General features: G+C 47.6%; 8 protein-coding genes and 1 non-coding gene across 9 annotated transcripts; 4 read left to right on the top strand and 5 right to left on the bottom strand.

Annotated features, from left to right (window-relative positions):
- Positions 1 to 805: 805 nt before the first annotated feature.
- On the bottom strand, positions 806 to 3,001 carry LOC9631919 (probable zinc metalloprotease EGY2, chloroplastic). The gene is made up of 12 exons (XM_002991545.2): positions 2,889 to 3,001; positions 2,750 to 2,834; positions 2,632 to 2,673; positions 2,525 to 2,569; positions 2,365 to 2,469; positions 2,238 to 2,312; positions 2,074 to 2,179; positions 1,922 to 2,015; positions 1,671 to 1,824; positions 1,407 to 1,614; positions 1,187 to 1,347; positions 806 to 1,119 (listed from the first exon to the last, which is right to left on the bottom strand). Exons 1-12 carry the CDS (start codon positions 2,993 to 2,995, stop codon positions 892 to 894), a joined length of 1,410 nt encoding a protein of 469 aa, XP_002991591.2. The 5' UTR covers positions 2,996 to 3,001; the 3' UTR covers positions 806 to 891.
- Positions 3,002 to 3,079: 78 nt separating this feature from the next.
- Positions 3,080 to 3,152, top strand: TRNAK-CUU. Its single transcript has one exon. It is a non-coding gene; the product is annotated as a tRNA-Lys (tRNA).
- A 503-nt stretch (positions 3,153 to 3,655) lies between these two features.
- On the top strand, positions 3,656 to 4,471 carry LOC112342854 (pentatricopeptide repeat-containing protein At2g13600-like). The gene has a single exon (XM_024665369.1). The coding sequence runs from the start codon at positions 3,656 to 3,658 to the stop codon at positions 4,469 to 4,471; it is 816 nt and encodes a 271-aa protein (XP_024521137.1).
- Positions 4,472 to 6,606: 2,135 nt separating this feature from the next.
- On the bottom strand, positions 6,607 to 8,266 carry LOC9632392 (arogenate dehydratase/prephenate dehydratase 6, chloroplastic). Its single transcript, XM_002991544.2, has one exon. It carries the CDS (start codon positions 8,185 to 8,187, stop codon positions 6,748 to 6,750), a length of 1,440 nt encoding a protein of 479 aa, XP_002991590.2. The 5' UTR covers positions 8,188 to 8,266; the 3' UTR covers positions 6,607 to 6,747.
- Positions 8,267 to 9,246: 980 nt separating this feature from the next.
- LOC112342837 lies at positions 9,247 to 9,916 on the top strand. Its single transcript, XM_024665332.1, has 4 exons — positions 9,247 to 9,352; positions 9,412 to 9,490; positions 9,553 to 9,647; positions 9,726 to 9,916. The coding sequence occupies exons 1-4, from the start codon at positions 9,295 to 9,297 to the stop codon at positions 9,893 to 9,895; spliced, it is 402 nt and encodes a 133-aa protein (XP_024521100.1). The 5' UTR covers positions 9,247 to 9,294; the 3' UTR covers positions 9,896 to 9,916.
- A 43-nt stretch (positions 9,917 to 9,959) lies between these two features.
- On the bottom strand, positions 9,960 to 11,438 carry LOC112342853 (pentatricopeptide repeat-containing protein At4g14050, mitochondrial-like). The gene is made up of 4 exons (XM_024665368.1): positions 11,372 to 11,438; positions 10,491 to 11,204; positions 10,162 to 10,328; positions 9,960 to 10,025 (listed from the first exon to the last, which is right to left on the bottom strand). The coding sequence occupies exons 1-4, from the start codon at positions 11,436 to 11,438 to the stop codon at positions 9,960 to 9,962; spliced, it is 1,014 nt and encodes a 337-aa protein (XP_024521136.1).
- An 807-nt stretch (positions 11,439 to 12,245) lies between these two features.
- On the top strand, positions 12,246 to 13,500 carry LOC9631918. The gene is made up of 4 exons (XM_024665331.1): positions 12,246 to 12,582; positions 12,643 to 12,685; positions 12,733 to 13,032; positions 13,106 to 13,500. Exons 1-3 carry the CDS (start codon positions 12,268 to 12,270, stop codon positions 12,993 to 12,995), a joined length of 621 nt encoding a protein of 206 aa, XP_024521099.1. The 5' UTR covers positions 12,246 to 12,267; the 3' UTR covers positions 12,996 to 13,032; positions 13,106 to 13,500.
- On the bottom strand, positions 13,107 to 14,819 carry LOC112342851 (pentatricopeptide repeat-containing protein At4g02750-like). Its single transcript, XM_024665367.1, has one exon. It carries the CDS (start codon positions 14,817 to 14,819, stop codon positions 13,107 to 13,109), a length of 1,713 nt encoding a protein of 570 aa, XP_024521135.1.
- On the bottom strand, positions 14,812 to 19,790 carry LOC9632391 (phototropin-2). Its single transcript, XM_024665327.1, has 24 exons — positions 19,769 to 19,790; positions 19,333 to 19,442; positions 18,369 to 19,278; positions 18,118 to 18,300; positions 17,967 to 18,058; positions 17,683 to 17,911; positions 17,415 to 17,625; positions 17,298 to 17,368; positions 17,136 to 17,242; positions 17,034 to 17,083; positions 16,866 to 16,970; positions 16,744 to 16,803; positions 16,572 to 16,661; positions 16,438 to 16,514; positions 16,293 to 16,377; positions 16,166 to 16,246; positions 15,994 to 16,097; positions 15,883 to 15,932; positions 15,718 to 15,824; positions 15,545 to 15,667; positions 15,433 to 15,484; positions 15,261 to 15,373; positions 15,056 to 15,196; positions 14,812 to 14,995 (listed from the first exon to the last, which is right to left on the bottom strand). The coding sequence occupies exons 3-24, from the start codon at positions 19,172 to 19,174 to the stop codon at positions 14,903 to 14,905; spliced, it is 3,030 nt and encodes a 1,009-aa protein (XP_024521095.1). The 5' UTR covers positions 19,175 to 19,278; positions 19,333 to 19,442; positions 19,769 to 19,790; the 3' UTR covers positions 14,812 to 14,902.
- Positions 19,791 to 20,334: the final 544 nt, after the last annotated feature.

Below are 20,334 nucleotides of genomic sequence, written 5' to 3'. Positions count from 1 at the left end.
CCTCCTGCTCGAGAAGCTCAAGCTCCAATGCCTTAAAAAGCTCCACACAGTCATGACGAACATAGAGAAGCTTGCTCCATGGGACAACGGCGGGGCAGTGAAGCGTCAGCTTGAAGAAGCAGCCCGCTTTTGGCTCGTCCGGGAGAACTTTCATCGCGTTGCCTGGGCGGCACTCCACAAACCGCGAGTTGTGATAGCTCCCAAACATCTCAAACAGAACTGGAACAAATATCAGGTCACAGCACGGATAATGGCGTCTTACCGTCCAAAGAAGTCATCTCCTACTTTCAAGAACCCTAACTCTAAACGAGTCGGGCCAAAACTTAACCTTTGACAAGTCACCACCATCTTCAAATACCAGCAAGCTTCCCCCCAGTTCTTCCACCTCTTCCGCCTCAAGACGGTCGTCTTCAACAGTAGGCTGAGGAAGCTTGAAGATCCCATCACGGTTCCACAGACTGTTCTTCACTGATGGCCTGGGCGCCGAGAGCTGTCCACCGAACAAGACTTGCCAGGGGCCGATGCGTCAGTCAACAACATCACCTTCACGGTGGCAACGACGGCCATTCTTCAAGCTCACTGGCCCGGCACCCAAGAACCTCAACTCCATCAACGGAACCCCGACGAAAGTAGCATCCTTCCCTACGGAGCTCATTTTGCAAAGAAACCAGCATCGTCACCACCGAAAGCCATTCGATCCACTTGCCCAAACTTGGGGACTGGATGCAGCTTTTATCGTCAACAATGGGAAAGGTCCTTCGGCAGATCTTCCCAAATGCTAAGAGCAGTAAAATGGCGCTGCTTACACACGTAAAAGAGTATGTTTTGTTTTGCTTGAACTTTTTGAACATCAAAGATGTGAGAAATAACTTGAGCTAACCTCAGCCCCCTTCAGGTAAATAGAAACGGAAAGGGGCAGCAGACTAGCAAGCTTAGAAGTAGAGCTGAAACACCAGCAACTATATGCTTTGAGCTTGGAGGCGTTACTTCATCCGCGAGAGGAGCAATAGGCCCGCGTTGGAGAAAAACAACCAGGACGACCCAGTAGAGCGCAACGTCGCTGAAAATTCCAGTTAAGCCAAGTAGAGCAATTGAGACACCAGTGAATCGAGACCACCCCTGCAAAAGAAAAGAGAATATACAAAAACCAGCTTTGAGTACGTAGAACTCAACTATAGAACTTTACCTTCCTCCCCCAGAGTGCTTGAGCGATTCGTCCACCGTCAATCTCACCAATTGGAATGCAGTTGATTGCGTTTATCAGCAAGCCAGACCACGCTGAGAGGATCACTGGATTAATGGATATGGTGGAACCCTCCTTGAGAGCATCGCCAAGTAAGAGCTTCGCTGCATGCACAAGCCACAGTCGTTAGTCCATCACAACATAGTATCAAAAGCCAATCTACCAATTCCTCCGACAAGAAGGGAGTCGTGAAAGATCGATGAACTGACAAGAAGCCCGTCTCCTTTTTCGGGTGTCAACAAGAGCCCCACAACAATGATTGCCAGCGCGAGAACCGCGCCAGTGAGAGGACCCGACGCAGCAATTTCCACGAGCTCTGATCTGTTCTTCAGCACGCTTGTCACTCTGGTGATTCCACCAAATGACCCGAGCTGCAAATGAAAGCGAACAATAGATCACAGAAAAAAGTTCTCGAGTCCATCCATACCTGCCAGCTCGGAATGAAGTACGGCAACCCGATGCTTGCTCCATTTCTCTTGGCAGCAACGTAGTGGCCCGCTTCGTGCGCAAGGAGAACTGATAGAGTGACTAGCGCTCTCGGCACAGCATCCAATACCTGTTCGAAAGTAAAACTTCCTGTCCTGCAATGTTTTTTCACACCACAGTATCAGTTTCAAGAAGTAGAAAAAATGTGAGAGCGAAAAAAAGGACAGTATAAAAAAGAAATCGAGGAGTTACAAGAGGCTCAGCTGCAGGGCAGGGGAGTTTCGAAGAAAAATGGTGACAAGTGAGACGAGCCCAAAGGCGGCAACTGTAAACCAATCGGGTATAGCTGTGGAACCAAGCAAGCTTCTTAAGAATCGACGCGAATTACCAACCGAGACCATTACCTCCTGGCTCAGTTTGCAAGGAGGTGTTTCTGACTATGGCCGCGAGAGGCTTGTCTCCCTCTGGATCGGAGATGAAGAAAAGCTGGTACTCGTCTCCAAACTTCTCCTGGAAGTTGTCAATCATAAAAGCTTCGTTTTTGAGGAACACAAGCGATATCACGTACCTGTAGTCTGCTGCTTAGCTTGGCATGGCTTGCCGCAGGCTCCCCACGCATGTTTCCACGGAAGATAACTCCCGCCTACATTGCAATGTCCTGAGCTCGAACAGCAAACTAACCTCTAGCTTGTTACCTCATAGTACTCCTGGCTCGTAGCAAAGAACGTATCAAAGCCGAAAATCTGGTTACGAATGGTTTCCAGGACCTCTTTCGGGATTTTGATGCTTTCGAGCGGCGCCTTTCAAGAACAAAACCGTCGTAGTTAGAAGGAAACTCTTTGGTGCCAAAGTTACCTTGACTCCTGGAAGAGGAGACCCACTGATCACTTTAGAAGGCTCCTGTGAGCTAAAGACGAGAATTAAAACAAAAGGAACGAAGCAAAGAACGCGAGGAAACGTACCGATACTTCAGCGGGAGGATCACTTCCTCCAGTCTCCACTCCCTAAGAAAAAAAAAGCAAAAACGAAAGAACAGTCGCTTGTCAAGTGCTAGAACTTTGCGATCTTAAATTCCAATGCCTTGTCCTCTTTGCTGCTCTCTTCCTTGTCGTCGGGCGACGCACGACAAGGTGCAATCAGGGGACGAGGAGAGGGCCTCCATTTTCTAGAGACAAGAGATCAATCACCGAAAAGAGAACTCGATCGATCGAGACGCTACCTTGCGACAGCGCAACGCCTTCGAATCCTCAAATCGATGCCGCCGTATGATCGATGCCGAGGGAACAATGGAGGGCGCCATAGCCAGCTAGCAATCGCAGCCGCCATACCCAAAACCACGTCATCGCACACGTAGGATCAAGCTAGCTCCACGCTGGCGTTGACTTTAGATTAAGTGGGACATTTGCGTAAGCTGGCCTAGCTCAGTTGGTAGAGCGCAAGGCTCTTAACCTTGTGGTCGTGGGTTCGAACCCCACGGCCGGCGCAAAATCGCAACGATGGAGCTCCAAATGCCTTTAACCTTCATTCCATCGATGAATTCATGGATGAAGATCGTTCATGGCTGATTTTTTCCGGAGCCCAGAGTTTAGGCGGTGCTCGCAGCTCATCCGTTCGTGCCGGAGCTTGGCCGACGCGAGGAGACTCCACGAACAGGTAACCGGAGGGATCCAGCAGCGCTGCAAGAGCAGATTTCTTGCAAATCTCATCGTCGAGATGTATGGGCGATGCGGCAGCGCTGGCGACGCGCGGAGTGTCTACGATTCCATCGAGAAACCGAACTTGTTCTCGACCCACATCATGATCCATGCGTATGCCCAGAACGGGCATATGGATCTCGCCCGCCACCTCTTCCTCCAAATGCCCGCCCGGAACGATGTCTCGTGGAACACCATCGTCGCCGCAAGCGTTATCCACGGGCTTCTCTCGGAAGCGCGAACTATCCTGGACAAGATGCCCGAGGTCGGCCATGTCCCGTGCACTGCGGTGATGCGAGGTTTCGCCCAGGCGCTGGAGCTCGACCGAGCGATGGAAATCTTCCACCAGATGCCGCATCGCGACTTGGTCTCCTGGACGGTGCTGCTCGATGGCTACACCCAGTCCGGGAACGTCAAGAAAGCCGTCGAGATCTTCGAGAGAATGCCCGAGAGAGATAGCATCTGCTGGACAGTCCTGTGCCAGGTCTATGCCGTCCTCGGCGATCTCATCCACGCCGAGGAACTCTTCCACCAAATACCCGAGAAGACACTGGTGTCCTGGACTGCGATCATCTACGCTTATGCCCAGAACGGGCATCCCATGGAAGCTCTAGAGCTCTTCTGGGGCATGGATCTCGAGGGTGTGGAACCCGACGAGGTTACTTTCATTGGAGTCCTCACCGCTTGCAGCCATGCCGGGCGCGTAGAGCAAGCATGGGACTACTTCAACTCGTTGCCTGACGATCGCGGCCTTGCGCAGCTACCGGAGCACTACCACTGTGTGATCGACGCGCTGGGACGATCCGGACAGCTAAGCGAAGCCCAAAAGTTTGTGAGGGAGCTCCCGCGCAAGGAACTGGCTGTGGCGTGGACATCGCTGCTGGATGCCTGCAGGGTCCATGGCGATGTGGAGCGAGGGGCCGTGGCCGCCAAGCAGCTCATCGACATGGAACAGGATCCCGAGGCGCAGAAAACAGCGCCTTATCTTTTGCTGTCCAACATCTATGCTGCTGCTCAGAGGCCCGAGGATGTGATCCGGATCCGGCAAGCCATGAAGGCTGATTGTTTGAGGAGCAATAGAACTGGGCTTAGTCGATTGGAACATTGAAGATTTACATATTCTTGCTTAGATGCCATGTCTTGAAGCTGTTATTGGACAAGCTTATGACCAGGAAAGCAGAAGAAAGATTTTAAAGCGAACTTTTGATTTTTTTTAAAAAAAAGTTTAACCTTTAAATTCTTCTATTAGATGCATAAATTAGCTATTTATAGTCAAGGGTAAAAGTCTTTATATTAGATCTATTCCTATGAAAATAGTGTCATCCTAACTTCACAAAATATTCTAGAATATTTTAGAAGCATATTAATTTATATGAATATATATGAATATATATTTTTTATTAATTTTTTATTTAAATAAAAACTAAAATTATAAAATAATTTAAAATATTTTAAGATATAACATTGAGGTTTAATATTAAAAAAATTAATTCAAGTGTGCTCATGTTCATACCATCCTATAATTTCATATTTTGTAGAACCTTCAAATACTATAATTTCATAATCTTTCCAATTAATTGTAAAATTTATATCTTCTAATAAAATTTGGATCATTTATAAGTTTAAATTTGTTAGAAGACTTAAAAATAAATAAATTAAGATCTCCACCATGTTTAAATCTAAAATACATTTCATAAGTACATCATATTAATCAGAATTATAATTAAATTTTAGATTATAACAATAATATATAGATTTCTTAATGTCTTTATTAGCCTTGGGAGAATATTAATACTAGCTTCCTAAATGGCTTATTTTATATTTCTTTAAGTAACTTCTGAGGCCTCATGTCACCACATAAGATGCATTGGCTAGTGTGTGAGTTATGTATTTCAAGCTTGCATCAAAGTACTCATCACAATTTCCTTTTCAAAATATTTATTTGTAAACAAGGATATCAACTATAAATGTTGTGTATGTGGATGATTTCATCATTGGAGTAAAAGGAAAGTTTTCAAAAGAAGTTAAATCAATTTAAAATGACAATAGGATACATGAAAATAAAAATAAAAATACATTTAAAAATGTTTAATTACATTACATTTTTGGGGTTTAATTTACTTTTACAATTTCAAAAGAGCCCAACTATGTTAAGAGTACTCATATATATACATACACACACATGTATGTAATATAATTACATACATGTGTATATATGTATATGTATATATATATATGTGTATATATATGTATGTGTGTGTGTGTGTGTGTGTGTGTGTGTATTTCAATAAAAAATAATTTATAAAAATTTAAAAGTAAATATAAAAATTATAATGCTAATAGAATCTATTAGCAAATAAATTTAAACAGTAAAAGTTTAATTGTTAATAAAACAATATACAAATAAATAAAAAGGTAATTTTACTATTTAAAAGAGTGAGAATCTTTAAAGATACTATGCCACCACTAACATTTAAAAGTTTAAATGATCAAATGATGTTACAAAATAAGAATTTTTATTTATTTGTATTGTTGAAAAAGTAATTACTTTAAGAACAGAAAATAGTCTTACTCTACATCTAAATTTATGAATGCCAAAACTTTATTAATAAAAATTAATGCAAAAAGTACATATGTATTGTACATTAGGCTTAGATTAATTGAATGTAATGATAATAGTAAAGAAATATTGATATTCTAACAAATATTTTGCATTTACCCAAAAATTTAATATATTTATGTAATTTAATATATAGGATCATTTGAAGACAAGAATTTATAGAGGTTTATTTTATTTTTAAACGTAATTATTTATTTCTTTTAAGAGGTTATAGTAATAAAAGATCATTAAAATATATTTAGTGATGATTTTGAAATTTTATTCTATTCTATATAAGTTTTTTAAATTTTTTTTAACATTTTTGTTTTTAGGATGCACTACTCTATACTAATTTTAGTTTTAATGTATTTACATTTGTGTTAAATTTTATAAAGGTATTCTGAGATTATATAATATACCTTATATATATATGTATATATTTATTAATTAGACTTTCAACTTTACCTGATTTATTATCTTTTCTTTTTTTCCATAAACTAATGTGATATTTTCTTACTAAGTTCACATATACATAAAAATTAGAAATTGACTGTCAACTAAGCAATGTACAGGTTTCTTAACCTTATGGTGACCTCTTTACACTCACGTGCACCTACCGAGCTCACCAAGCCTTCATGCATGGCTGCGCAAAAAAATATCTATCTTATTCTGGCAGTGGAATCCCACAAGAAAATCACCACTTGGAAACAACGCTCTTGGTGTGTTCTGTCGCTCTTTCTGCTTTCCATGAAATTCCAATCTTACAGTCTGGAAAGAAGAAAGAATCACGCGGCAGCGCCGTTGCACGCACCGTTCACCGCCCGCGACGGACGCTCCACCGCCGCCGCCGCCACCTCCCCGAGCTCCTCGTCTGTGTCGCACGGCACGGTCTTGGACACCGGCGTCATGTCCATGGGATAGCTCCCGAGCACCCGGAGGAAGCTCGCAAACTCCTGGAGTTGGCCAAGCGCGTTCTGTGCCCGCGGATCCGCCATGGACGCCTCGAGATCGATGTAGAAGAGATACTCAAAGTACTTGGCGGTGCCGTGGTTGCTATCGTCCACCACGCGCAGCGGCCGCTTCCTCTGCGGCCGGCTCTCGATCTTGGTGAGATTGATGCCGCGCAGCGCAAACGCGGACAGCGCCTTGAACAGCGAGCCGGCGGACTCCTCCTCGAGCCCAAACACGACGCTCGTCTTGAACGGGCGGTCCGTCCGCGGTATGATGGGCTCGCGCGCCAGCATGAGGAACCGCGTCATGTTGCCCTCCTCGTCCTGGATGTCCTCCTCGAGCACGTCCAGCCCGTACAGCTCGGCGGCGCGGGAGGAGGCCACCGCCCCGGTGTCGCGCATCGCCAGCGGGTTCTGGGCGATGAGCTGCGCGGCACCGGCGGTATCCTCCACGGACTCCCGCGCCACGCCCAGCCGGGTAAGCGTGTTCTCGCACTGAGCCAGCGCCTGGGGGTGGCTGATCACGCGGTGGAGCTCCTCCTTCCGTACGCCCGGTACCGCCAGCAGGCAGTGGTGTACCGCCAGCTGCACCTCCCCCACGATGTGCAGCCGGTGACGCAGCAGGAGGTCGTAGTTCCGGTGGATGCTACCGCCCAAGGAGTTCTCAATGGGCAGTACCGCGCGGTCCGCGATCCAGAGCTCCACGGCCTGGAACGCCGCCTCGAATTGCTCGCAGGGGACGGGGTCGCAGCCCGGGTAGGCCTTGGATGCCGCGGACTCGCTGTACGCCCCCGGGACGCCCTGGTACGCGACGCGAAGCTGGGAGCCGTGCGCCGGCGGCATGGCGAGATCCTGGATGGACAGCGGCCGCGGGAGCGTGACCAGATCCTTGAACGTCTCGCGGAATGCGGATCCGCGCCGCGCGTCCTGGATGGTGATGGAGGAGGAGGAGGTGCTGCTGGGCGTGGTCGATTTGCGGCTGTGCCCACTGTCAGTGCTGCCATTGCTGCTCGATTCCTTCTCGATCTGCGCCGCCCACTGGCTGGACACCACCGCGCAAGCGCTCTGCCATTGCGCGCCCGAGGAGTTGGTGATCGGCTTGGACGAGGCCATACCGTTTGGCGACGCTGCCGCTGTGACGATGAGGTTCTTCTTCGCCTCGCCAAGGATCGAGGAGCAATTGGAAGGAGAGGAACTCACATTCTCTGGATCCAGCGAGCGCTTGATGAACGCGCTCTCGATCGACGACATCCCCAACGAGTATCGGGCAGCCATGTCTTGGAGGTTAAAGATGCTCCTTGGGTGCTGGAGAATATGCTCCAGATTTAGGTCTAGAAAGCATTTGCCGCGCTGGCGAGCGAAATGCCGAGTTTTGCCAGTCCGAGCTGGTAGGGCTTTATAGCACGATGCGTACAGTTGCCAATGGCGACACGCCACGTCTGCCTTAGTTGACTGAGAGGTGTGATGGCATCCGACGGTCACGATGCCTCCTGGAGTAGGTGAGCAGCGCGCTGGTCATTGTCAAACGTGGCCCATTTCGCTTACGTACATCTCAGTGGCCAGGGATGGTCCAAGACGCGCCAGTACGTCATCTCTGCGTGTGAGAATTGCGACCACTGGGGGTGTACTCTCTCTTTTGATGACTAATTCCGGGCAGGAATGTCATCTCTTGGACTATTTCGCCGCGGAATGGAATGGCCACTTGGTGTATTCTAACAAATGCAAAGGTGATGTGTCTGTGTACGGTCGGCGCAAAGAATGGTACAGTGTCAAAAACGTTTATACCATGAGGATTTCTTGATCCGTGCTTCCATGTTCAAATCTTGTCTGCTGATGGCGACCGCTAGGAAATATGCACAATCGCAAAATCCAAATACCGTGATTTTTTATTGTCAACTGTTGCGGCAAATGGTTCTCAGAAATGTTGAAGTAATTGAGGCAACCGGACTGAACATCAAGATTAATGCAAATGCCTCTGAAGTCCGGGATGTTGAAGATCATCTCTTGGACAGAGATCGTTGACGCGTAGACAAGGTCAGGGGATCTCTCTTAATAATGCCCCCGGAAACTTGCCCGTACTTCTATTTCTCACGATCGAATCGGCACGCTCGAAAGGAGGACGTAAGAATCCAATGAGCTCGATGGTCAGAGCTCTTGAATTGACACGAGGCGCCGGGCAGCGTCGTCCAGGCGATCTCCTGAAGATGAAACGGTATCCTGTAAATATTTTTAAAGTGGAATTTTGAAAAATTCCACTTCTACTTCGCCCTATTCTATGGAGCTAGGAGCCCAAGATGGCGTCAATGCTGGCAGTGGCGCCATGAGAGAGGCTGATGCGGCAATGCTGGGATCCGCATTCGGTCACAATGCTGATCTAGCGTAATGGCGAGGTGCCGGCTTTCTGGTACGTGTGCTCGTTCTCGCAGGAGGGAGGCAAGATGTAAGTTTTATAAATTCTAGCCAGCGTTTTGCGTCAATCTGATTGCTTGATTTCCTCAGTGTCGACCATTTCTCGAAGAAGGATTGGTATGATGTCTTTCAACAGATCGGAAAGACGACGAGAATACAGGGAACAAACGTGTGTTTGTGTAGCTTTTTCTACTGAACTTGATTTAATTCGATTTGTTCCTGTGCTTGTAGATTGCCTCTGATGGTTTTCGAAGCGTCAGTGGCATACTTGCAGAATGATGAGGATCGCGATCAACCAAGGCCGGAACGTTCTCACGAACTTCTGGGTAAGAGTTTTTTTTTTTTTTTTTTTTTTTTTCCTTTTGTGCTAGCTTCAGTGTTTGATTTTTGTCATTCTCATGCAGCGGCTGGACTTCACGGCAGAGAAGCGCCGTTCCCTGGCAAATGTGAAGATGAGAGACAACAACACCGGCTGCTGGGAATTTGCAACCTCAAGCAATCGTTGCAGCAGCTCGCAGGGAATGGAGGCTCTCTCTCTCAGACTCTGGCCTTGGGACCTTGTCCAACTACATAGGATAAGTGGCTATGGCCATGGGAAAGCTCAAGTAACTTCGTCCCTTTTCTATTCTTCATTGTTTCTAAGGTTGAGCAGCCCAGGGGAGCGGAAAACAACGCGGCCGAGACCACAGGATGACCAATGCCCTCTGCCACCCTTTGCATTCGATCACTGATTTGACGTGCATTGTGGTAGCAAAGTCGCCTTGCGATTCGAATGTGAGCAGCAGCAGCAGAGAAAAATGCCATCACCACTGACAACACAGCCTGTGTATTAATTGTTACCCTGGATGCTTTGGAATTGTACCAGTTACGCACGCCAATTAGATCCTCCTCTGTGACTCCAAAGCTCTTAACGGTAGCACTCACCTGATCAACAAGTTCATATTCGTAGTCAAGCGGCTGAAGGATTCTCCCTCTCGAAAACGCAATCCGCTCATTGTCCCGCTTGTCTGTGTTTGACGGAATAACAGGTGATCCAGTATGATGGAAAATTTCGTGACAGCCTTAGATCGAAGAGGCAGCCTTCAAATGTGGAGCACGAGCAAAACTTTAAACTTATAAGTCAACAAGGTGTGAGTTAATTTCTCTTGATCGATTCGGCCAGTGATCACGCTGGACGTAAGCCGCCGGGCTTCTCGAATCCAATCTCATAAAGCCCGGACTTTCCCTGAATCGACACGAGGCGCCGAGCAGCGTCGTCCAGGCGATCTCCTTGGGATGGAACGGCATCGTGTCGATGAGCTCCTCGGCCTCCTCTAGCATCCCGGATCGCCCAAAAACATCGATCATGCAGTAGTAGTGCTCCACGATCGGGGCGAGCCACACGAAATAGGCTCGCGATTTGGCGAGGAGCCCCGCGTAGCTGCATGAGATGCGGATTCCAGTGAATGCGATCCGGTCGGGAGCCATTCCTTCCAAGACCATGTCCTGGTAGAGGATCGAAGCGTGAAAGAAATTCCCAGTGAGAGCGTAGGCCTGGATCATCGCTGTCCATGCGACAACGTTGTGGCGCTCGGGCATTCGATCGAACATCGCCCGCGCGGCATGTGCGTCGTTTTGAGCGTAGGCCTCGATCATCGCAGTCCAGCAGATGGAATCGCGCACCAGAATTCGGGAGAAGAGGATCTGGGCTTCCTCGACCTGGCTGTTGGAAACGTAGCCGTGGATCATGGAAGTCCACGCAACCTCGTTTTGCTGCGGGAGATTGTCGAAGAAGAATCGAGCCTCCTCGAGCTTGGAGCTGTTTGAGTAGGCGATAACCATGATGGGAGATCCCACCCGGGCATTCCATCGAACATAACCTTCGCTTCTCTGAGCTTGGATCCCTGCGCATACGCCAAAAGCATGAGATTCCAGGTGTTCCTCACCGGCATCGATTCAAACAATCGCTTGGCTTCATCCAGATTCCCAAGCTTGGTATTTGCTGAAATGAGCGCATTCCACGAGACAAATTCATGCTGTAGCATTCTCGAAAACATTTTTTGCGCTTCACGAGTAAAACCCTTCTCTGCATATGCAGTGATTACAGCATTCCAGCTAAAGTGATCCCAGAAGGGCATTTTGTCAAAGACAACCCTCGCTTATTCAAAATACCCAATTTGGGCAATTTCTGTAATCATTGCCTTCCATGCGACTATGTTTTGCTCGGGCATCTCTTTGAAAACTACCTTAGCACTTTGAAAATATCAGTTTATGAGTGCGCTGATAGCATTCCAGTCCATGTAATAATGGTTCTCTCGGGCATCCTGTCAAACGCAATCTTTGCCTCGACAAGATGCCGGTTTCGGGTATATGCTGTTATGAGAGCGTTGTATGAGATTAGGGTTCTAGTTTCTATGTCGTGGAAGATATTTTTGGATCGCTTGGTCTCGCCGCTCGCGGCATAGGCCGTGATCATTGAATTTCCGGTGACTTCGTCTCTCTCCAGCATCAGATCAAAGATCCGGATGGCTTCTTCCAGATGCCCGCTCTGCGAATGCGCCGCGATCATGGCTTTGAAGGAGACCACGTTACGCGCCGGCATTCGATCGAACGCGCTCCTCGCTTCTTCCAGATGCCCGCTGCGCACGAAGCTCTTGACGACGATGTTCCAAGAGAAAAAGATTGGGAATTTCCATGGCGTGGAAGAGCGTCGTCCAGGCTGCCGCATCGCGTGTACATGTCGATGAGGAAATTGGAGAGGCGAGTGTCGCTGGAAGGATCGCCGTGCGAGGAAATGCGGGCGTGGATCCTCCTCGCGACTGCCAGATCCACGCATCCTCTCACGGCGTCGGCGCGATCTCTTCGCGATACGTGGCTGGAAATCTGCCCAGGGAATGGCATTGGCGATGCCCAAGCATACACAAGAAATTTCTCCAATCCAAGAGCGAGGTTTAGGGTTTTTAGGCCATGGCGATGGCGATGTTCCTGGCGAGGAAGAAGGCCGCCTCCATTGTCTTGCAGAGGGATCCGCTGCCTGGATCGACGCGGTGCCTGGTGAAATCCGTCAAGCATGGAGGTAAGGGGAAGAAGAATCCGGATTTCAAGCGCCGAGATCCTCCATCGCCACGGCCTGGCGATGGAAGCAAGCTCTCCGCGGGGCCTCGCAAGAACTTGTTTGATATCCTGGCCGGGCTGCCTGACTGGGGAATGGGGATGAAGTTCCAGAAGAAAACTTGGAGGAGGGATCGTTACTTTGTTCTCACTAGGATCAATCTCTACAAGGTAAGCTCTAGGAAGATTCGACGAATGTAGCTTCTCTGTGTGTGCTCTTCTTCTATCCAGAGCTTGAACCACGGGAAAGCTTGGGGGATGTTTCACGAGAACGGTATGCACAAGCCCTGGCTTTTCTTGATCTAAGTCTTCTTTTTCCAGGAGTTTTAAAGACTGGAGTGATGAGGATGAGTGGCTCGAACAAGCGAAACTGGAGAGTGATTGAAAAGCCTCCACCGGAACGAGTACCTTGGAAGAAACTCGTCAAGGAGCCCACTACCCGAGACTTGAAGAAGAAGAAGGGAGCTCTAGCCAAGTACAAGTTAAGAAGGGCCGCGGCAGTAGCAGCAAAGAAGAAAGAACCAGAAACACAGGCCGAGCCTGGGCAAGAAGGTAGCGATCCGCCACCACCGGTCACAGCTTGAAAGTTCCCGATGGAAGTCTCGAGCAGCGACACACAAGGCAAGTTTTGTAGACATTGTTTTGATTGTGCTCGGAGTTTTCTTCCAGACTTGTCTAAACATCTTCTCTGTAGATCATAAGAGCGCCTCCACTTGTCTCTGCGCGTACGCTTTGAGGAGCAGCAAATGCGGTGCGCTGCTCGCTGCCGTGCCAAGTTCGTCCGCTGCTCGGGTGGCAACATCGAGGTCCGAGTGAACTCTCGAAGTTCCAAGCAGAATCGTCCACGCAACGTCGTCCGGCTCGAAAGGCATGGTATGGACGAGCTCCTCGGCCTCTTCCAGTCTCCCGGCCCGGCCCAGGATATCCAGGATGCAGTGGTAGTGCTTGAGAGCCGGCGGTATTCCGTGGTCTTGGATCATCGACAGGAACCGGCTCCTTCCTTCCTCGGGCCGACCGACGTAGCTGCAAGCCGTGAGAACTCCCAGGAATGTGACGTCGTCGGGCGGTATACCATCGCAGTTCATGGCCTTGAAGATCTCCAGCGCCTCTTGCCATGCAGCGGTGTGCGCACAGCCGACGAGGAGCGTCGTCCATGCGACTGTGTTCTCTGCCGGGATTCTCACAAAGTTTGTCTTTGCCTGTTCTAGATTCCCTGTCTGAGCATATGCTCCCACCATGCACGTAGAGCTAAAGACATTGTGCTCGGGCATCTTTGCGTAGACGCTCTCCAACTTGCCAAGATGCCCATTCTGGGCATAGGCCATCAGCAAGAGATTCCAGGGCAGGATATCCCGCGTTTGCATCTCGTCAAACAAGCCCTTCGAGGCGCTGACTTTTGTTGACTGTGCGTGAGCGGTCAATGCCGCCGTCAAAGATATGACGCATCTCTGCGGCATCTTTAAGAGGATTACATCTACCTCGTGGAGATTCCCTTGTCGGGCATAGGCCGATAACAGGCTGGTCCATAGTACCGAATCTCTTTGCGGGAAGTCGATAAAAATCTTCCTGGCAGCGTTCGTATGGCCGTTTTGGGCGTATGCATCGAAGATGGAGGCGTATGTACAAACGTCCCATGCCGGCATCTTTTCGTATAGGAATCTAGCGCAGTCCAGATTCCCGGTTGCGGCATATCCCGCGATCACATTGTTGCTAGTGACGAGGTCTCTCTCTGGCATGCCTTGAAACAAATCGCTGGCTTCATCCATTTTTCTGTGCTGCACAAACACAGCGATCATCGCCCCCCACGAAACAATGCTCCAAAGCGGCATCGCATCGAACATCCGCTTTGATTCATCCAAATGCCCCTGCTGGGCATTTGCTTGAAACATGATAGTCCACACCCAAACATCTCTTTCCGGCATCTCGGCAAAGAGGGCGCTGGCTCGACCGAGTTCCCCGGATCTCTGGAGCGCTGCCAGCATAGTGGTGAAAGATATAACGTTCCTTGACGGCATTCTCTCGAAGAAAAGCATCGAAGCATCCAAGTGCCGGTTGTGGGTGAGTGACTGCAGCATCGCGGTCCACGACACGATCCATCGCGCGGGCATTCGATCGAAGACGTGCTTGGCCTCGGCGTGATGCCCATTGCGAGCGTAAGCGTGGAAGAGGATGCCCCAGGAGAACTTGTCTGGACTGGCGATCCCATCAAACACTGACTGCGCTGCTTCCACCCTGCCGCATTGGATGTATGCCTCGATGAGGTGATTGCCTAGGAGCCCATTGCTGCGGTGCTCGCTCTCCACGATCCATTTGTGGAGTTTCTTGCACTTGGTAGCATCCCTGGATCGAGAGGCGGCTTTCAAGGCTTGGACGTAGTCTGCTACTGTTACCAAAGCTCTATCTCTCATACAACCTTGGTTTTGATCTCATGAAATCGCTAGAAGAGAAACAAGGAAATCCCAAAACCATATGACAACAATACCTTGGCCTCCTAGAAAACGTCAGCGTAGTTCTCATCTTTGGTGGCCGCTGGTTCTGCGTTTTTGTTAATGAATTGGATTGGAGTGTCGAGCTCTGGTGCCGGCTATAGAATCAAACCCAGTTAGTTCTTCTTCGATTTTTCAAGGCGAAGGAAGAAACAAACCATGCAGCGTATGAGAGGCCAGTTGATACCGGTGAAGAAAGGATGTCGCTTGATTTCGTATGCTCCGTTTAAACCTCCTAGTCTCTTGGAGGGATCACGTTGGAGCAGCGATCGTATGAGTTGCTTCGCTTGTAGACTAACCTGCAGAGCGAAAACTTTGTGCTTTTTAAGCGAAAAAAAAACTTGAAAAAGAAAACACACGCACGGGTTTACTGCTCGGAAAGACGAGATCCTTTTGTAACACGTTCTCGAAAGTTTTTTGCCTGTTCTTTCCCCGGAATGGTGTTCGTCCAAATAACATCTCGTACACTAGTATGCCTTAGAAAACAGGGAAGTCAGAAAGAAGCTATAACAAACGAGAGAAAATGCTGCTTTACCGAAAGCCCACCAATCTACGGCACTTCCATGGCCTGCGCCTTTGATGATTTCCTGGGACAAGAAAGAAATATAAAAACTAACAAGTCAAGACAGGAAAATTACAGTTCTTACAGGGGCAATATACTCCTCTGTTCCCACAAAAGAGTTGGATCGTGCTAAAGGCTCGGCTACAAACGCTGGCGGCGGCGGTATCTTTGGCTTCCTTTTCCCCGACGGAAGCACTGGACGTATCAGCTGGAAACAACGCTGAGGTGAAAAGGATTGTAGAGAAAACACCACCAGACCTGTGGTTTTGTTGTAGATAGCAAAGAAAGATCAAAGTCCGTCAAACACAAATGTCCGTTCGCTTGGACTAGAACGTTTTCCGGTTTGAGATCTCGATAGACAACGCCTGCACTATCAACGAATTTAGTAAGTATGCAGCAAGGCAGCACGGTTTATAAACACACCCAGGCAATGAAGATACTCCAAGGCAACCAAGACTTCTGCGGCATAAAATCTGCTCCAAAAAAGTGAAAAGGAGTGAAAAAATGAACAAAAGGAAAACGTTCAGCTGCCACCTTACTACTTCTTCTGCAAAACATTTTAGTGGTTGTTTCTCCATCTGAAGAAAGAGTTCCCCTCCAGGACAAAAGTCTGTCACTAAGCAAACGTGAGTCGCAGTCTGCAGGGAAAAAGTCAATTTAGAAAGCAAAATGCTGTATGTTCAAAACTCAGAAAGCACTGGCAAACCTGAAAAGAAGCATATAGTGTCGGGAGGAACGGATGGTCCATCAATCCAAGAATTTCTCTTTCAGCACATGCACGATGAACCTGTTCAAAAGATCAGTGTGAGTTTCAAAGTTCACAGAGATATCACCTTGTTCCTGTTTATCATCACGCTCTTGTCCATGCTCTTCATGGCAAAATACTGGCTGGAACCTTTCAACTCTACTAAATGTACACTGCCATCACAAAAAGGCTTTTTAATCCCATATATAAGAAACCACTATGTAAAAACTCACCTTCCTGTGTCACCAAACCCAAGAGATTTGACAGGCCGAAAATGGTGGAGTCCCAGCTTCTCGCCACTAGTTCGAATCTGCATTTAAAAACAAACAGGAAAACTGTAGAGTTCGAAACATAAGTTTAAATGAACCTTTTTAATGGCATCCCAAGCGGGGCTGTTGACTTTATGGGGCTTTGGATAGACGACTTTAGAGTGTTTAGCCCAAAGGTCGTCAGGTGTCTGGACAGGAACAAAAGAAACAACATCTCGTTGGCATCGAGAGACAAACAAGAAACTAATCATGTGTTAGAAGGAACCTGACTTGGTTTGCATCAGGAAGCTCTCGAACAGCTTCATCAACATTGGCAGCAGTCGCGCGAACCTTGAAAAGTAAATGAGTGTTAGAATTGCGCAGCACAAACTATATGTCGGCAACACACTAACCACTTTGGCACCTTCTTGTTCCGTTCTCTCTGAGAGTCTCTGACGAATGGGTTCTATGTACTCACTCCCATCAAGTTGCACACCTATAAAGTATTGCAACTCTCCCTGGAAAGTATTTAGACAAAAGAATACATCAGAAATATAAAAATAAAAAAGTTTAAAACTCGCCTGGTTGTCTTTCATTGCCTGCAAGTGGAAGAGGTTCCAGAATGGTTTGCCTGTTGGCATAACTCAGCAATTGAATAGCACGTTTTTCTCGTTATAACATACCACTCTTTGTGTAGTTAAGCAGCTGAACTGTGATATCGCGCTGTTCTTTGATAGCATCGCGAATTTTCTTCACTGTTTCTACGTCAGTTCCAGCTCCTTGCAGAAACCTTCCAGCGACAACCAGAAGATGAATGAAAAGCCAGTAAAGATGAAAGTAAATACCTGCAATTTCGTCCAAGGATTTCTTCCCGAGTGTACTCCGTCAGTTCTAGAAAAGAATCAGACGCGAATATCTAAACAGAAAAACCTTAACATGCATCACATTTCTCTCATGCTTACGATTGGGTTGTCTGGCAAGCGTGGATCAGTAATAACGAAATTCTTCTCGATACGTTCAAGAGTTGTTGCCAGATCAAATCCTTTACGTATTTCTTCTGCACGATCTATATCAAGACTCTCCAGAGTCTCTTCTTCTTCAATAGTTGATGTGATAAGCTCGGGCTCGGAAATGTCCATTGTCTGCTCGTGAGGATGGTCACTTTTCGAGAATCTGCTTTAACAAAGGCATGAAAGATATGTAGCAAATATTTAAGAGCCGAAAACGTACCTCAAGAGATTAAAAAAACCTGATGATCGTCTCTTCGATTTACCAGTTTTCCCTATTACCTCTGAAACATCTGGAAGACTATGCCTTCTCGGAATTGAATTGTTTCGTTCTGAACCAGAAATAGATGCCGCGGGACCACGCTCAGCGACGGGTTCAATGAGAGGATGAGGCCTCTTTACAGCTTCAACCAGCTCTGTGACAGAATGGACTGCCTTGTCCTTCTGGCGAGCTGCGATAAGAGGTTTTAGATCCACAGCTCATGGCATGCAAACAGCATACTTTACCATCGTAACGAATAAGCGACTCGGGGAGTCCGTTTGGACGTAAAGCACTTTCCTTCTTGCCTTCGGTGGACTTGCTTACTTCGACTTGCATTCTAAAGAGAAAAACACTCCGAATCAGATTAACCTGCAAACTGTGTATAAAAACGCTTACCCAATGTACTTCAATATCTTGCCATTTTCATCTTTGATTGGAGCGATTGTGAGCAGGTTCCAGAAAGGAGTTCCATCTTTTTTGTAGTTGAGCAGCCGGCCACAAAAGCTCTCTCCTTCTCTTAAGGCGTCGCGAATTTTAGAAACATCGATGGGATCCGTTCCAGAGCCTTGGAGAAATCGACTGTGAGAGAGGAAACAGTGCCATCAGCTGGTGCCGCAAGAAAAAAGAAAGGGAAAAGAAGCACTCACCAGTTACGGCCAATCACCTCTTTCGATGTGTATCCCGTCATGTTATAAAATCCCGCACTGGCATATAATATCGGATAATCAGCTTTGGTCGCATCAGAAACCACGAATGTCTGCTGAAATGTGGACAGAGCTTCCCTGAGCTCTTTCGAGACCCGAGGAACTGACGTAGAATCCGTCCTGCCTTCATGTTCCTCCGAAGTCCTTCCTGACATATCCGAGTTCCTTCGCGAGCGCTTCTCTTCGGCAGACGTCCGAGCCTTGACACCATGAACTTTACCTGAATTCATGTCCGCTTTCACCGTCAGCCCCCATTCTGCCGCCCTCTCGGCAATTACAGCATTCGTCAAGATCTCAGGCTCCGTCCCGGGGGCAGCTTTCGAATCCTTTCCGTGTAGTTCAGCAGCACCGTCGTTCCAATCCTGTGCCTCTTCTCCGCCTATATCACCTTTAGGAGGCTTATCCGCCTGAGAGCTTGCTAGCCATGCTTGAAGGAAATCATTTTGTTTCTCTGTGAGAGTCCACCCGGAAGAAGGAAGAGGCTCGGCTGTACTTGTTGTGCCTTTCATGCTCTGGCTCTCCAGAAGGCTCTTATTCGGAGTCAAATTCAGCTCCTGTATCCTGTCCTGGACATATCCCCGAGGAACCACAGAAGCAGGCTTGGAGGAATAACCTTGTGGATTGAAAACTTCGAGTGAGCCACGAGAATCCCTCGGAAGTTGAGCCAGAGAATCCCGCACAGGCTTGGGCATGCTGGAAGACCGCTGCGAGAAGTAATGGTCCTGCTTGCTACCGGAAGTGGACTCCATAAAAAATTGAAACTTGGCCGAGGTACCTCACAGCTGCGAGACCGAAAGCGGTACTGCCATGCTAGGATGGTATCAAAGACTGTAGTACAGGATAAGATACACTCCTGAAGAGAGCAAGAAGGGAGTTAAGAAAACTAGAAAGGCAGTTCACACATTACCGTGGTGAAAACTCCCCAATTGTCGAAAGCCGTCATGTTGTTGCTCGAACGTACCCAACGTAAGCAAGCTCCTTAAAGTCGTGTTTCTCCGAGAAGGCGACAATCCATTCCTGTACACAACCGACTTCTTAAAATCTCCGCGGATAAATCTACGAAGCTAACTTCTCTTAAAGCAGCAAGGGATGGAAACGAAAGAAGGAAAAAAGGAGAGAAGAGAAACGACTGGCTGGAGGAGAGCTTGAGCCCACAATCCAATCGAACTTAGACTTACGGTGGTCCAGCTAGAGGGACAAGATGGAGCTAGAATGACTGGCACTGGCTACCTAGAGCTTACAAAACGATGACGTGACTTCCACTCCTCTCTACGATCTAGCGCTAAGAAATCGAGAAACTTAGAACAAAGCACCTACTTTTTGCCAAGATGCTGGTCTCCTACCTGAGGACGAATATTGCGCTTAAGTCGCCGACGCGCCCGCTGGAAAAGCTTTTTGACGATGACGATCGACGTCGAGAGGCACGTGAGCAACGTCGACGTGTGCGCAGAGGGGCCGCCAGAGGGAAAATGTGGTCCTGCCCCCATTTCTAGGGTTTAGGGAGCATTGGAGGGAAATCGTCAAAGAGAGTGTTTGATCCTGCCATCTTACCGCCCTCCTAGTTACATACCGATTCGCAAAATCTCACAAATTCTCCAGATTCCTCACACACTTTTGGGCCCTCCATCTCATGTGTGCTGGTAAGCTCTTTTCTAAGTTTCTTCTTGAAAAAATGGTCTCCTCCATTTTATGATTCTTAAGTTCAAAACAACAAATATAATACTTTTATGAAATTTAATATGTTATAATGGAGGTTTTCTAGGGTTTAGGGCTCTTTGAAAAGTTCAAACTGCTTAGACCCTTTTACCCTTCCATTACATACCAGTTAGTTAGAATAAATTGTGATTGTTAGAAAAAATTGAAATAAAATCCTCTTCTTCCTAGTATAACTACACTTTAAGATTCTTAA

This window comes from Selaginella moellendorffii, unplaced genomic scaffold (assembly GCF_000143415.4).
Source record: "Selaginella moellendorffii unplaced genomic scaffold, v1.0 SELMOscaffold_121, whole genome shotgun sequence".
NCBI lineage: Eukaryota > Viridiplantae > Streptophyta > Lycopodiopsida > Selaginellales > Selaginellaceae > Selaginella > Selaginella moellendorffii.
This window is presented reverse-complemented; position numbering and strand designations above follow the sequence as displayed.

What these genes read in the sequence shown, in the direction of transcription:
- LOC9632392 (XM_002991544.2), bottom strand. Translation starts at nt 8,187, where the DNA reads ATGGCTGCCCGATACTCGTTGGGGATGTCGTCGATCGAGAGCGCGTTC.
- LOC112342837 (XM_024665332.1), top strand. Translation starts at nt 9,295, where the DNA reads ATGGCGAGGTGCCGGCTTTCTGGTACGTGTGCTCGTTCTCGCAGGAGG. An exon ending in TCGCAGGAGGGAGGCAAGAT is followed by an intron (nt 9,353 to 9,411) that starts GTAAGTTTTATA and finishes TGATTTCCTCAG; the next exon opens with TGTCGACCATTTCTCGAAGA. An exon ending in CGAGAATACAGGGAACAAAC is followed by an intron (nt 9,491 to 9,552) that starts GTGTGTTTGTGT and finishes CTGTGCTTGTAG; the next exon opens with ATTGCCTCTGATGGTTTTCG.
- LOC9631919 (XM_002991545.2), bottom strand. Translation starts at nt 2,995, where the DNA reads ATGGCGGCTGCGATTGCTAGCTGGCTATGGCGCCCTCCATTGTTCCCT. An exon ending in AGGCGTTGCGCTGTCGCAAG is followed by an intron (nt 2,835 to 2,888) that starts GTAGCGTCTCGA and finishes TCTTGTCTCTAG; the next exon opens with AAAATGGAGGCCCTCTCCTC. An exon ending in CGAGCCAGGAGTACTATGAG is followed by an intron (nt 2,313 to 2,364) that starts GTAACAAGCTAG and finishes ATTGCAATGTAG; the next exon opens with GCGGGAGTTATCTTCCGTGG.
- LOC9631918 (XM_024665331.1), top strand. Translation starts at nt 12,268, where the DNA reads ATGGCGATGGCGATGTTCCTGGCGAGGAAGAAGGCCGCCTCCATTGTC. An exon ending in CTAGGATCAATCTCTACAAG is followed by an intron (nt 12,583 to 12,642) that starts GTAAGCTCTAGG and finishes TCTTCTATCCAG; the next exon opens with AGCTTGAACCACGGGAAAGC. An exon ending in GGGGATGTTTCACGAGAACG is followed by an intron (nt 12,686 to 12,732) that starts GTATGCACAAGC and finishes TTCTTTTTCCAG; the next exon opens with GAGTTTTAAAGACTGGAGTG.
- LOC112342853 (XM_024665368.1), bottom strand. Translation starts at nt 11,438, where the DNA reads ATGCCCTTCTGGGATCACTTTAGCTGGAATGCTGTAATCACTGCATAT. An exon ending in TGCAGAGAAGGGTTTTACTC is followed by an intron (nt 11,205 to 11,371) that starts GTGAAGCGCAAA and finishes GCGTATGCGCAG; the next exon opens with GGATCCAAGCTCAGAGAAGC. An exon ending in ACAATTCCAAAGCATCCAGG is followed by an intron (nt 10,026 to 10,161) that starts GTAACAATTAAT and finishes AAAGGGTGGCAG; the next exon opens with AGGGCATTGGTCATCCTGTG.
- LOC112342854 (XM_024665369.1), top strand. Translation starts at nt 3,656, where the DNA reads ATGCGAGGTTTCGCCCAGGCGCTGGAGCTCGACCGAGCGATGGAAATC.
- LOC112342851 (XM_024665367.1), bottom strand. Translation starts at nt 14,819, where the DNA reads ATGAGAGATAGAGCTTTGGTAACAGTAGCAGACTACGTCCAAGCCTTG.
- LOC9632391 (XM_024665327.1), bottom strand. Translation starts at nt 19,174, where the DNA reads ATGGAGTCCACTTCCGGTAGCAAGCAGGACCATTACTTCTCGCAGCGG. An exon ending in AAGATATTGAAGTACATTGG is followed by an intron (nt 18,059 to 18,117) that starts GTAAGCGTTTTT and finishes TTTTCTCTTTAG; the next exon opens with AATGCAAGTCGAAGTAAGCA. An exon ending in CGTAGATTGGTGGGCTTTCG is followed by an intron (nt 15,374 to 15,432) that starts GTAAAGCAGCAT and finishes CTGTTTTCTAAG; the next exon opens with GCATACTAGTGTACGAGATG.